The 13,610-nt window shown below is 35.5% G+C and overlaps 2 protein-coding genes across 5 annotated transcripts; both read right to left on the reverse strand.

The window, feature by feature from the left end:
* Window positions 1-2,240: 2,240 nt before the first annotated feature.
* LOC116120403 (nuclear factor 7, ovary-like) lies at window positions 2,241-3,247 on the reverse strand. 2 transcript variants are annotated; one of them, XM_031406360.1, is made up of 2 exons: window positions 3,043-3,247; window positions 2,241-2,892 (listed from the first exon to the last, which is right to left on the reverse strand). In XM_031406360.1, exon 2 carries the CDS (start codon window positions 2,854-2,856, stop codon window positions 2,311-2,313), a length of 546 nt encoding a protein of 181 aa, XP_031262220.1. In that variant the 5' UTR covers window positions 2,857-2,892; window positions 3,043-3,247; the 3' UTR covers window positions 2,241-2,310. The 2 variants fall into 2 exon arrangements, with proteins under 2 accessions (XP_031262220.1, XP_031262219.1); XM_031406359.1 differs by having other exon boundaries at window positions 2,241-2,885; window positions 3,035-3,247.
* Window positions 3,248-4,238: 991 nt separating this feature from the next.
* LOC116120300 lies at window positions 4,239-10,595 on the reverse strand. Of its 3 annotated transcripts, none has more exons than XM_031406260.1 (13): window positions 10,410-10,595; window positions 9,668-10,308; window positions 9,124-9,284; window positions 8,808-8,868; window positions 8,235-8,300; window positions 7,286-7,371; window positions 6,893-6,956; window positions 6,366-6,578; window positions 5,829-5,894; window positions 5,579-5,658; window positions 5,380-5,493; window positions 4,817-5,129; window positions 4,239-4,603 (listed from the first exon to the last, which is right to left on the reverse strand). In XM_031406260.1, the coding sequence occupies exons 1-11, from the start codon at window positions 10,549-10,551 to the stop codon at window positions 5,382-5,384; spliced, it is 1,692 nt and encodes a 563-aa protein (XP_031262120.1). In that variant the 5' UTR covers window positions 10,552-10,595; the 3' UTR covers window positions 4,239-4,603; window positions 4,817-5,129; window positions 5,380-5,381. The 3 variants fall into 3 exon arrangements, with proteins under 3 accessions (XP_031262120.1, XP_031262121.1, XP_031262119.1); XM_031406261.1 differs by having other exon boundaries at window positions 4,822-5,129; window positions 10,410-10,551; XM_031406259.1 differs by having other exon boundaries at window positions 5,371-5,493; window positions 10,410-10,551.
* Window positions 10,596-13,610: the final 3,015 nt, after the last annotated feature.

Here is a 13,610-nt window from a genome sequence, read left to right on the forward strand (position 1 = left end):
ATTTTTTTAAAGGTTAATTAGGTATTGAATGTTGCGTCTCTTGAGGTACCACGCATGAATTTTTGACCAAAACACTACAATATGCCCTCAACCTTAATTAGCGTAATAAAAAACAATAATGTTCAATTACAAAATTATCTCAATATTTTGTTTTTTATTTATTATATGACTAAAATCTTCTCTTTTGTAGTGATAAAATGAAGATAATGACTAAATAACATGAAATATATTAATTAAAACTAGGTAGGTTTCACTTGATGTGCAAAACCAAAACTCAAAAACTTATTTATATAAATTTCGAGGCGGCTTCTGAATTTAACTTATGGTGGTGGTTTGTGTAGAGACCTTTTGACTCAAACTCTTATGAGATAAGTTCAAAAGAAAGCTAAAAAAAAAATATGGGATATATTTGTGGTTACTATTTGTTCGACTGCTATCGAGAAGAGGAAGAAAAATGTGTGAAGACTTGTTTGTCAAACGTTGTTTTATTCTGGTTGAAGGTGGACTACTGGCTTTCTTACTTTGACAATTTTACCATTGCATACCATTTTACTCCCTAATTGAGTTTGGGCCCAACAAGGAAAATCAAACAATAAATTTTATTGCTAATTGAAACATTTAATTGTACGTTTGTGATTGGTCCATTCTAAATGTTCATTTTCATAGTATTTAACTCATGGAGACAAATTAGCATTCAAGATAGGGGACCAAATTTATTTTAAAAGGAAATTTCCAATCAATTTCATACAAGAAGATATATATGAGAATTGTTATGGTGGAAATTAGCCCAACTATAATATATGGGCATGACAATTTTCATTTATATTTTGTTCTTAGTATTTTCATTTGAATTATTTTTTTTCCAAGCATGGATTGCTCATAAATCTAAGAGTAAAATGAATTGACTGAACACAATGAAATGAATGTGGATGGTAGGGGACCAAAAATCCAAAATAGTTTCAATGGGAAATGATAAGATTTATTTTAGTTTTAAATATTTCTTGTCAAAATAGAATTCTCCGAAAATGAAATATAACCACATTTCTGACTACGCAAATTAGATTTGCAATGGTGTTTTTGGTCCTAACAACTTCCCTTTCAAAATTTTCTTCCTAATTACTATTACCGATCTAGTTTTCAAAACCAAGTTTTATTAGTAAGAATTGTGGCGTGACTAATCAAAGTTTTTTCTGCAAAACAATGTTCGTTTTTGCTTTTTCCATCAAATACTAAGGAAGATCAGATCCATCTATGTATGTAGACACAAATTGAATGTTTGATGGCAGTAAAAACTTTCAAGTAACATTTTCTTTCTTTATGACTAGCACTAGCAGTGTTCAATCATCATCCATCAACTCCTGAATACCTAAACTTGAAATGATTAATTAAAAATATTATACCATGTGAAAAACATTAGATATACTTTGAATTGGTCATGCATAAAATGATTATGTAATTTGAGAAAAGATTTTGAGCATATTTTTCATTAATTAGACTCCCCTTCTTCACGGAAGCTTCTGTATTAAAATATAAAATATAAAATCCAGTCTGTTTTTCATTCAAACAGTGTATACTAATTGGGGTAGAATTTTGATTTGGAAAAAAAAAAAACAGTAAATCCTGTTCTTCCTTATATCTTCAAAGTCTTGTTTGAATAATTTGGATAGTCAAACATATATCTGTGATTTCTCAAAATTAGAAAATACCTCGCTCTTTCCCTCCCTCTAGTCCTGGTAAATAAATACCACCTCAATTACCCTCTTATATATTTTGACATTATTACCTTCTACTGCTTTTTCTCATTGTGGGCTACTCTTTGGACTTCATGATGAACAGCCACAGTCCACCACAAGCCCATCGGCCCGAGTAAAGCTTTACACGAAATGGAAAAGAATTCATTTTCACTTGGTAAATTTGTATCTCTTTGATTACTGATTACTTTAATCATTTTCTCCCCGTAAAATTTGTCTTCAAAAAATCATTCAAATTAATAAAGGAAAATTCTACATTCGCAACCTAACATGGTAACTCATAATTGGTCAGTTTATAATGAGTCCCATTTAAGTTCCATCTAATAAATTATAATTGATTAATTATAAGCTGTCATATCAGAATTGTGAGAAGAAACTGTGAATGTAACATTACTCATTTGTAAATTAGATTAAATTGACTCAATCAAAATAAAATAATTATTTGATTATACTAATAGATTATTATTAAAAGGATTATAGTTTATGCATTTGTCTTTGATTTTCATTTCTCATTTAATGAAAAGAATATATGTAGCAATAAACAAAGGAGAAAGATCATCTAAAAAATATCAAGGATCTCCAGAATCGAACGGTTGCAGATGGGACAAGAGCCTCGATTCAGCCACAATTCCCTTGAACATACCCTGCAAAAAGTGTGTCCACATGGAATAAAAGCTGCACCTTTATTTCTCTCCATGCACACACAACACACCCAATCACTCCCTCCGCCTAATTTACCAGCTTCTACTCCTCCCAGGTCACTCTTTCTCTTCTTCCAATCATCACCGTCCGTTTCTTCAATCAACATCATCAACGACTTCACAGTTCCAGCTTCTTTCTTAGGAGGACCCACATTGTCTCCATCCCGTAAATTGCGTTCAGCTGCTAGTGCCATTGCCAGGTTCATCCCTGAACCAGCAGCTGGAGTTGGTTGTTGAGAAACTTCTTGATTTTGTATGTCAATACCAGTTTCTTCTTGTTGTATGATATCGGTGATGGTTTGAATTCTCGGTCGACTCCAGATGGCTCCACAACACCCCATACCATTAAATCCTAACCGTTGTTTTAGATTATTCCATCTTCTGCTTCTCTCTAAGCCGTTCATTTTCAACTTCACTCAAGAAAATCCACTCTCTGGAAAGCTCAAAGTTGCATGCAAATATTAATTAAACATTAAAGTTGCTTCAACAAAGTTAACACAGGATTATATCAGAGACCCGATATTGTTAAAACAGATAACCAGAAAAAAGAAAAAGACCATAGAGTAGGTAGCTTTTACTTACCTGGAAAAACGACTGGACTGAGTTGTTCTGAGGCTTAACTATGTAGCCATATGTTACTTGCTGGTTGCTAGAAGAGGTAACAGAAAAATCTAACTGGGAAGTAAACAACAAGAAGTGGGGTTTTAAGTTTGAAAGGCTTATTTAAAGAGGAAGTGAGAATAGTAGTGAAGCGAAGTTGTTAATGTATAATGAAAATAGTATCAACAAAGTTACATAAAAATGAAGATACCCAGGCACATTGTTCGAATATATGGGGCGGGATTATTTCAGTCGCCCTGTGCACTTTACAATCATTGACGCAAAATCTCTGTTCAGATACATGTTTACTCGTTTCTTTTCCTTTTGAATATTCAAGTTTCAGTAGAACTATAAAGCACTGAGATTAAAGATTATCATACATTTCCAAAATTTATTTTGATAAGAGTTGGGTCATCGGCAAAGTTGGAAACCGTATTAGTTAATGCCTTGTGCTTGAACAAGCTGTGTATAAAGCTTTAGGATGATACGAGTGTTTTTACTTAATCAATGTGTAAACTCTTTCATGTTACATGAAAACACTTTCTAGACCAGAAGGAAAAAGGCTACAAAAGCTACTCTTACAATTGATAGAAAAGGTGATAGATTGCGAATAATTACTCGATATGCTGTTTCAAAAGCCGTGATACCCGGCTATTCAGAGATGAAGTTGTCCCAGTTAGGTAGATTAAGAAACTTTTAATAAGAGGGAAATTCCTGTGGAAATCTGAATGCATCACGCCGTCTCCTTAATAAGAACTCAGAAAGACAACACATTTAATAACGAATCCCAAACTCTAGTCAACCTAACAAGGCAAAATCATTGTTACCGGTTTGATGGTGGTTACAAATCATGATAGAGCTCAAAAAATACTTTTCCTTTTGGTTAAAAGTAGCAATTAAATGAGAAGCAGCAATGTGCAATGATGAATTATAACATGGTTTCGTGGACTTTGGACCTTTGGGACCCCATTACAGGTGTCTTGCTGAACCCATACAATCTTCTCAATTAGGCATCAGATTATTATAATCTGAATGTAATACAAGTTTCAGCATCACTTAACATGAAATGCTGAGACGGGTTGGAACAAACACACCAAATGCAATACTAGATTTGGAGTATTACTCTGATAAATGGAAACTCCCCTCTACAGTAATCCAAGCTGCAGCAGTAATAAATATGATCGCATTTTTATTTTAATATTATTTTAGTAATATACATATGAGGGCCCTAAGCCAAGACCACATCTGAATATTTTACTTCGTGGAGATACAAGAATGACATGATACATTTCCGTGAGAAGTACATGCTTCTATAGTCTATACCATCTATATCTTCTTTGATAGAGTGGATTGAAATGATTAGTGTTAAAGAAGTGGCTAACTTGGGAAAAATTAACGTTAAATAAGATCCTTGATCATTTCATGGAAATGGCAATCACTAACTCTCACCTTATTATACACCAAAAACTCTTCTGTGAATGGTAAAATTATCTTGGTTAGTAGGATCTTTATATCACTCAAAAATAAGTTTGCTCCAGGAGTCAGGACAACCTACAATATCAAGAATCCAACATCAGCATATTTATATATTGTGTCCTTGTAGCAGGAAGCTGAAAATAAAGACATGCTCGGCAGTCGGAAATATACAACAAATTCCATAATTATAACAAGAAAGCTTTTTATTATATGCTTCTAAAAAGATGGTGAATCACAATAATTGGATGAACGCAACATATCAGAAATCTATGCAAAAGAAGGAAAAACCTTACAGTCCTTCAACATTCCTAGAAGAATCGGCCATTGTAGGTTTCACCAATGTCTGCATTCTGTAAGAATTGCCAAAAGTATTAGTGATCAAACCAATAGAACCGACAAGAACAAGTGATGGTGCAAAATTGAAGAACATTTCAAATGCAGTAAATTAAGCTTAAGATTTGATACTGAAGTGACCAAAAAAGAAATCATCTAATGTGCCACACTAGAAACATCAAATAACAACATCCATAAACTTACTAAATCAAGTAACTTTGAAGAGAGAACTGCCTCACTGAATGTGCATGGCTATGCCAAAGTAAGCCTAAAAGGTATATCATATAATTGTGTCAATGCAAAGAAACTTTTAAATAAACAAAGAACAAATTAGCATACCAAACTTGTGCATTTTGTTTAAGTTTGAAATTAACCCATATGATTCTAAGTTCTAACTGCCCATCTCATATAATTCTGAGAGAGCGAAAAAACCTTACATGGTGGAATGAGTGAGAATTAGCTGCCCAAGAAACTTAAATTAACAAAGAATAAGTAAATTATTTATGTACCACACATACTCTTATGTTCTATCCTGTAGCATCAAATGGCGATAACTGCGGCCACGTATAGTGCGCTGCCAGAGAAACTGTAGCAGGTTCCAGAAACTCAATTGCATTTGCTCCTGGACAAGCCTGCAACCCGAATTCCTCACATGTAAAGCATATGATACCCCCATGTTCATTTCTAAGCAATCCAATAAAAGACAATAGAGCTTACCATCTCACAAGACACCTCTGAATACCTCTAGAAATGGGACGCATGAAGGATGGATCCCTCTGAGCATAGAGCAAACCAACCTGGGAATAGACATGAATGAGAAACAAGTGAATTCACTTTGCCATAAGTAAGTATTTTGAAGAACTAGGATGTAGACAGGGGAGTAAGACCGAATCAAAGATGATTTAAACCAGGAAAAATGACATACACAACGAGATCTCCTCCATCCCAAATATAACAAGAAACATACCTCCAACATTGCAACAGCAGCAGGGTCATCCAAGATCTCAAGGCTACAGTCAGCTAGATAGTTAATCTGTACCAAATACGACAAAGAAATTATAAAACAGTGGTAGCCACAGCATGGAAACTTAATGAATCATTAATCCCTAATCAAGGAATTCCATATTTTTTTAAATTTATTTTTCAGTTAAGACTTTTTTTATAGGATTTTTTTTCAGACAGTCAGCACCTCCAATATATCATTTATACCCGGTAAAGGCAAACATGATTCCAGATGAACTGACTTTGACAGAAAAGTGCCTGGCAGAGGTTTCAAACTTCCCGCCCAGACAATTTTGTCAAATTCAGAAAAGGCAGATTATTACTGGGACACCTTTATTGTATACAGAAAAAAAGTTACCATGACTGAAACCATGAAAGCAGAGAAAACTAGAAGTGCAAAACTGGGTTCTCAAAAGTAAATAACAATTGAAACCAAGTATTTCCATGGCATAATAGAAAGGATCAATCAAAACATTGAAAAAGCACAAGTGAAAAAAGTTACCCCAAATTCTACACGAACAAGAGACTGAACAAAATCCATTAGTTGAATCTTAGCCCACTCCTTCAACACAGTAGTGTCATCTGTTTGAGGAGGATGCCTCCAAGGAGCTCCAAAGCGTAATCTGTCTTTTGGAATTCTTCCACTTTTTGCATCATCAGCAAACTTTTGGAGGAACAGCAAAGCTTTATGCATGGCAGGATTCACCACAGTAACCTAAAATGAAGTATAAGAAGAAAAAGTGAGGGCAGTATAAGGTGCACATGCAAAGAACTAAGAAAATAAATCAACAAGTAACTCAACATTGGCATTGCTTCACAAATTATACACGCAACATATAAATAATAAATACAGATTGTAATAGGATTCACAAAGAAATAGTTATGTTTAGATAACCCCAGCAATAGACAACATAAATTCACACTACATGCTGAAGGTTACCATTAATGACCTTTATCTTATGAAATACCAATTTCAGAATTTTAATGTTTGGATCAAGAAGATAACAATAAGATCATAGTTATACTTACTTGCAAGTAGGCTAAATAGGCATCTACAATGTCCTCAAATGTACTAGATTTGTCTTCCATCACCCTACAATTGAAAGGATAACAAATAATTGCATATGCAGCATTAGTTTTGAATGAATATTACTGAAGTCATTAAAATTAATGCTTTATATATCATGTTGCCATTCCACAAGAAACTTATATTCTCTGATTTTAACAGATATTAGTAACACTTATTATCATTACAACCTGGAGAGGGAAATGACACAGAATTTTTTTGACACCAATGTAACAAATTTGATTTCTTTAATCGTGATTACCTAGGTACACCACATGCTACCTCAGGAAGTCAAAATAGCATTTACATATATGTATACATAACAATAGAGCAAATAAACACTGAATCATTCTTACTTCTGGTAATAATTGCTTTGCTTGAGTGCATAAAGCTCGAATAGATGGCGAGGGTTTGGCCCAAGAACCTCAATAATCATGGTCCACTACATTAAAAAAAGACATTGTTAAAAAATCTAAAGAATTCCAAAAATCCAAGGGTGCGTTTGGTTCAATATTTCTACCCATATTCCCAATCCTATTCCCCAAATATTGTTTGGCACATTATTTGAGAAATATTAGTGTATTTTTTTTAATTACTTTTAGATCCCTTAAGTTTATTAATTTCATTAAATACCCCCAGAAAAAAAAGTTTAAAAATTAGCAAAAACACCTCCACCCACCCATACTTGCCAGATTCCGACAACTACCGTCGGTGGTAGCTGAAATCTGTCACAACAGCTTACACCACGACCGGAAATGGCCGGTTATTCACCGATCTGACTGTCAGCGATGGCCAAAGAAATGGCCATCGTTGACTGACAACGATGGCCATACCTTTGCGGCAGTCGACGGCCACATCTGGTCGTAGATCTGGCATTTTCCGGCTAAATCCGTGGTGGATCTGGCCGGAAAAGGCCATATCGACGCGTTACAACACAGATCCGACCGGTTTGTGTGTAACGCAATTTTCCGGCCAGATTCCGACGGTGGTGGCCGGAATCTGGCACTGCAGGTGGTGAGGGTGTTTTTGTCATTTTACACAATTTTTATATATTGGGGTGTTTAATTAAATTAGCAAACCTAGGGGGTTTTTTAGAAATTTTTAAATTTTACCTCGTAATACTCCCCTATTCAACTACCCAATATTATTCCCAAAATCCTATCCAAAATAATAAACCAAACGCACCCCAAGATGCTACTCCCCCCAAGAGGGTTGGCTTTGGTTTTCCTAAGTGTAGCAGTGTCTCATTTACTGTTTTCTCTTTCATAAAAAAATGTTCAACATAAGATCAGTAATGTCACTTACCTCTGACTGGCTGAAGTAATCTGTAACCATGTGCATTTTAGCTTCCTGTGAAGTCCACCCAAATGTCTGCAGAAAAGAAATAACAATAGAGAGAAAGGAAACAAGTGACACACCAAAATCGTTGAAACATATACACATTCATCTAAGTAGAAAACATCAAAGACCCAAAAAGTGAAACAAAAACTCAACAATACACTGACAAAACAGATCAAATAAGAACATGTATTTTATAAACAGGTTCATGAACTCAAGGAATGCAAATTCTGAAAGGACAAAAATAATAATCCTGCCTTGCTCTCAAAACTGGGGCAATAGTTCATGTCACATGGTACAAATGGAGAGGTAAACTAGCATAGCAGACTTTGAAGATAGGGATTTATCCAGGGACAAAGAAAAATAAAAATTGAGAACTGCTCAAAAGCAGATTTTTCTAGTACTAATAAATATTAGTTACAATACTTTCTTCATAAAGAATAGACTCCAATAAGAGAACCCACACATATACATGCATGCCCACACTGAAACATTGGAGAGAAAGAGGAAAAGAGAGTCGTATAAGTTTAGTATGAGTACCTCACGAGAAATGAATATGTCCACAAATCCAAAATCCAAGTAGGCCTTGTACGAATAGTAGCTGAATGTAACTTATTTATTAGAAACAAATTAAAGATTCACAAAAAGTTCCATGGAATCTCAAAATGTAAGATAATAAGAACAATCACTGCTAGTGTCAATGCCAAATGTATAGCTCTTGTAAAATTAATGAGGAATACAAAATACATTCTACCATGCAAAATGCATGAAATATTGATGACAAAAAGACCAAACCTTGATTTCAGTTTAAGTTTTGCACAAAAAATAATTCAGATGCCATGGAGAAGGACCTAACCTATCTGAAGTAACAAGTATGACAGGGAAGCAACGCTCATTCACACCCAAGGCAATTATTCTCCATATCAGACTGTCATGATACATTGATGCACAGACTGTTGAATCATCCGTTAAAATTGCATTCCGAAGCACGTCAATATTGTTTATAACCAGCTTTGGCTGCCCAAACAATTGAAAATAAATCCATCAAGTAAAACACCACTATTAGACCTCAGTGATAAATTCTTCATAGATATACCTCATGTGTAGATATATCTTCCAACCTATTTTCCATAACAGTCATGGGCAACTAATAGAAATTAAAAACAAAAATAAAAATACTAGCATATACAAATTGAAGAATATGAGCTTGGCATCATAAAAAACCTGATTCTTAACGCAACCATTAGCACACTGAACAAAACAACGAAACACATTGCTCCAATTTAAGGAAATGGGTTTGATACTAAACGGAGAAATGATAAGTTCTTGACCGAATTTTCACTTTTAACGATTACACACCAAAGTTCTAAGCAAAATACTTGAAATCTGTAAACAATTACCTGAAAATGATCAGTCTCCGCAGCTTGTGATAATAACTCGATCAACAAATAAGGCCAATCAGTACAAGAATTGGCCAAAGACCTCGAAAAGCCACCACTTCTATTCAAATGAGCAATAGCATTAGCTCTCCACTCTTGCTGCATCTTTATCACCTCCTTAGCCAATTTCAACGCCACAAGCGCCTCTCTAAAATATGCCTCCTCTTCAACCGACAAACTCTTACTCTTCTCTCTCAACTCCAAAAGTCCATCAATCTCTTCGGCATTTAATCGAGCAGATAGTGCGAAAACCGCTCGCTCCCATAATACAGACCCTGAAACCTTATCAGAAACCACATTTTTCACACTTTTGCTTTTACTATGAAGTATCCTCCGAAGGGCAGTATTGAGTCCGTGCCACTTGTTGAGAGTGGAGAATATTTGGTGAGAACTAATGGTGCCCAATTTGATACCCTTATGCGCCATTGATTCGAGGCATGTCTCGAGCTGGGTTTTACAGTTTGATAAAGAGGGTGGATCACAGTTTGACCAAGAGGACCAAGGGAAAGACTGGTTGTACTGGGGATGGTGATCTTTGATTGATTCAGCGAAGTCTATGTAGCCTGTGAGATGAGGTCCTTTGTTCCAATCTTTAAGCAGCCCTGGTAACAAAAATAAAAGCAAAAACTGTGTTAGTGAAGGCGTTATTTTACAAAGAAAAAAGAAAATGTGGCTGAAATGAAAGCGTGGGTATCAAACTAACGTTCAAGAAATATTGTGGTTTTGCCGACGCCACGAGGGCCGTGGAGGATGAGAGGTTGAGGAACGCGGTGATGTTGAGCATGATTGTTTAAGATGGTTTCGAGTAATGGTTTTGGTATTATCCTCCATGCTTTCTTCACCATATGTTTTGGTTTGCTTGAAGATGGTTGTAATGAATGCGAATTGTAAATGTAAATGTCAGTGTTGAGTGTTAGTGTCGAGCTTGCTTGCGGGGGTTTTGGAGACTGGACATCCAAATTATAGGGGTTTAGGGCGAAGCAATGATGATGGTTTTTTCTGAGGGAGAGAGGCTGGGCTCATTTATTTATAAGCCAACTTAGATCAGTAGCCAATTAAATTCAAGACTCAATTTAGAAATACTTAACTCCTTGATTCGGTTTCGGTGTTTCAACAGCATAACTATAGTGATTTCAGTGCCTTTGGGGCGAAACGGCCCAGGGAAGTCCAACCCAACAAAGTATAGACTGGGTTTATTTTTATAGTCACAAACTTGAGGCCCATGACAAGTTTATCTTTTATCTGGACTAATATAATTAATATTTTGTCATAAGTTATTATAAATTATAAGTAGAAGGGATCAAGATTAATAAATATTCAGATTCTCGGGGCTGGGCTAAAGGTTATTTGGTAAACATTTGTGTCCGAAATAGTAATTAATTAAAAACAAAATAGGTATAAAAATTATTGGTGCGATTGGTTCAATATTTCTACCCATATTCTCAATCTTATTCCCCAAATATTGTTTGGCACATTATTTGAGAAATATTAGTATATTTTTTTAATTACTTTTAGTCCCCTTAAGTTTATTAATTTCACTAAATACCCCCAGAAAAAAGTTCAAAAATTAGCAAAAACACCCCCACCCACCCATACTTACCAGATTCTGACAACCACCGTCAGTGATAGCTGGAATCTGTCATAACGGCTTACACCACGACTAGAACTGACCGGTTATTCACCAAGGAAATGGCCATCGTTGACAAAAAACGATGGCCATATCTTTGGCAGTCGTTGACAACCAAAGATGGACCTTTGCGGTCGTCGACGATCACATTTGGCCGTAGATCTAGCCGGAAAAAGCCAAATCGACGCGTTACAACATAGATCCGACCGGTCTGTGTCGTAACGCAATTTTTCGGCCAGATTCCAACGGTGTGGTCGAAATCTGGCACTGTGGGTGGTGGGATTGTTTTTGTCATTTTATATATTAGGGTATTTAATTAAATTAGCAAACCTATGGGTTTTTTTCATAAATTTTTAAATTTTACCTCGTAATACTCTCCTATTCAACTACCCAATATTATTCCCAAAATCCTATCCAAAATAATAAACCAAACGCACCCTAGATTATCCGGTAATCTTTTAATAACACCTCAGAGGAAGGATATCGGATTACCCCCTATATTACCAACAGTAAACACTGTTTACAATAAAAAATATCCGTAATATTTTATTACTTGTATACCTAACAACAGAATCTTACAAAATAAACGAAGATTACTCCTGTTATCTTATCCGACCTTGATCCAATTGCATGCATAATATTTGGCACATTAAGATAGAAATATAGACACTAAAAAACAGTGATGTTAAATTATAGAGGAATTCAACATCATCAACTTCCACTTCCAACATCTTTCTTAGGAGGACCCACATCGTCTCCATCCCGTAAATTGAGTTCAGCTGCTGGTGCCATTGCCAGGTTCATCCCTGAACCAGCAGCTTGTTGAGTAACTTGGTGATTTTGTATGTCAATAACCGTTGTTTTAGATTATTCCATCTTCTGCTTCTCTCTAAGCCGTAAATTTTCAACTTCACTCAAGAAAATCCACTCTCTGTAAAGCTCAAAGTTGCATGCAAATATTAATTAAACATTAAAGCTGGTTCAATCAACAAAGTTAATGCAGGATTGTATCAGAGACCCAATATTGTTAAAACAGAATAACCAAAAAAAAAAAAAAAAAGACCATAGAATAGGTACTGTCACTACAAGCGTGGGCTTTTACTTACCTGAAAAAATGACTGGACTGAGTTGTTCTGAGGCTTAACTATATAGCCATGTGTTACTTGCTGGTTGCTAGAAGAGGTAACAGACAAACCTAACTGGGAAGTAAAAACATAAGAAGTGGGGTTTTAAGTTTGAAAGGCTTATTTGAAGAGGAAGTGAGAATAGTAGTGAAGCGAAGTTGTTAAAGTAGAATGCAAATGGTATCAACAAAGTTACATAAAAATGAAGACACCCAGGTAGAGGTGGGTATTTGGGACTGGGTCCAAAGACCCAGCCTAAAAACTTGGTCCTAGGACTGGTCCTCTCAAGCCTAAGGAGGAGGGCCTAGTCCCTCCATTGGACCCTCCTCCAAGGCTCGGGGTTTAGTCCCTTATACAATTACATAAAACCCCCTATAAATTTTGAAATAAACATAAATTATAGGGGTTAAAATTTTTTTACAAAATTTATAAAAAAAAAAAGATAACTTTTCTCTAATAAACTTCTTTTTCTCATATTATTTATCTATTTATATTTTTCTATTTTTCAATATCATCTCTTATTCATATTATTATTTAATTTCTTTTCATTTTAATTATTTATTATTTTATCATAAATTCATAATGGATTCCCGAAATGATGCATTCAGAGGATCATCATCAAATGAGTTTTACGTTCCATCCACTGAAGAAATGGAAGGGTTCAATCCATTTTCACCATTTCCTCCAGAGGCAGTAGCTACAATTCCACAACCACATTCGGTCGGGACAAGGTGTAGCCAAACACATACGAGCTGCGAGTCAACGGGCACAGGCATAGCCTAACCCCCTCGACCGTCAAAGAGGGTCGTGTCCGATGTATGGCGACACTTTACCAAATCAAAACGGCCAAAGACAAATGGAGAGGGGAAAGAATCGTGTGAGATATGTAATTTCTGTAGAACCATTATTGGCGCTGAGAAGGGGACTTCTACGATGCGACGACACGTGGAGAAGAAGCACCCCCAAATAATGCAGTTGCCGGATACATCTTCAAGCGAATCAGGTAGACAAATTCAAACTCAACTTAATTTTAATCTACAATCCTCAACTCTCTCAACATGGCAATACAATACACATGTTGCACGAGAGGAAATAGCAAGATTCATAGTTGCTACAGACTCTCCCATTTGTTTATTTGAAAATCCTTTTTTTA

The sequence above is a fragment of the Pistacia vera genome, unplaced genomic scaffold (genome assembly GCF_008641045.1).
Source record: "Pistacia vera cultivar Batoury unplaced genomic scaffold, PisVer_v2 Contig93, whole genome shotgun sequence".
Taxonomy (NCBI): Eukaryota; Viridiplantae; Streptophyta; class Magnoliopsida; order Sapindales; family Anacardiaceae; genus Pistacia; species Pistacia vera.

What these genes read in the sequence shown, in the direction of transcription:
- LOC116120403 (XM_031406360.1), bottom strand. Translation starts at nt 2,856, where the DNA reads ATGAACGGCTTAGAGAGAAGCAGAAGATGGAATAATCTAAAACAACGG.
- LOC116120300 (XM_031406260.1), bottom strand. Translation starts at nt 10,551, where the DNA reads ATGGTGAAGAAAGCATGGAGGATAATACCAAAACCATTACTCGAAACC. An exon ending in AACCACAATATTTCTTGAAC is followed by an intron (nt 10,309 to 10,409) that starts GTTAGTTTGATA and finishes TTTTGTTACCAG; the next exon opens with GGCTGCTTAAAGATTGGAAC. An exon ending in CTGCTGTTGCAATGTTGGAG is followed by an intron (nt 5,659 to 5,828) that starts GTATGTTTCTTG and finishes GTCTATTCCCAG; the next exon opens with GTTGGTTTGCTCTATGCTCA.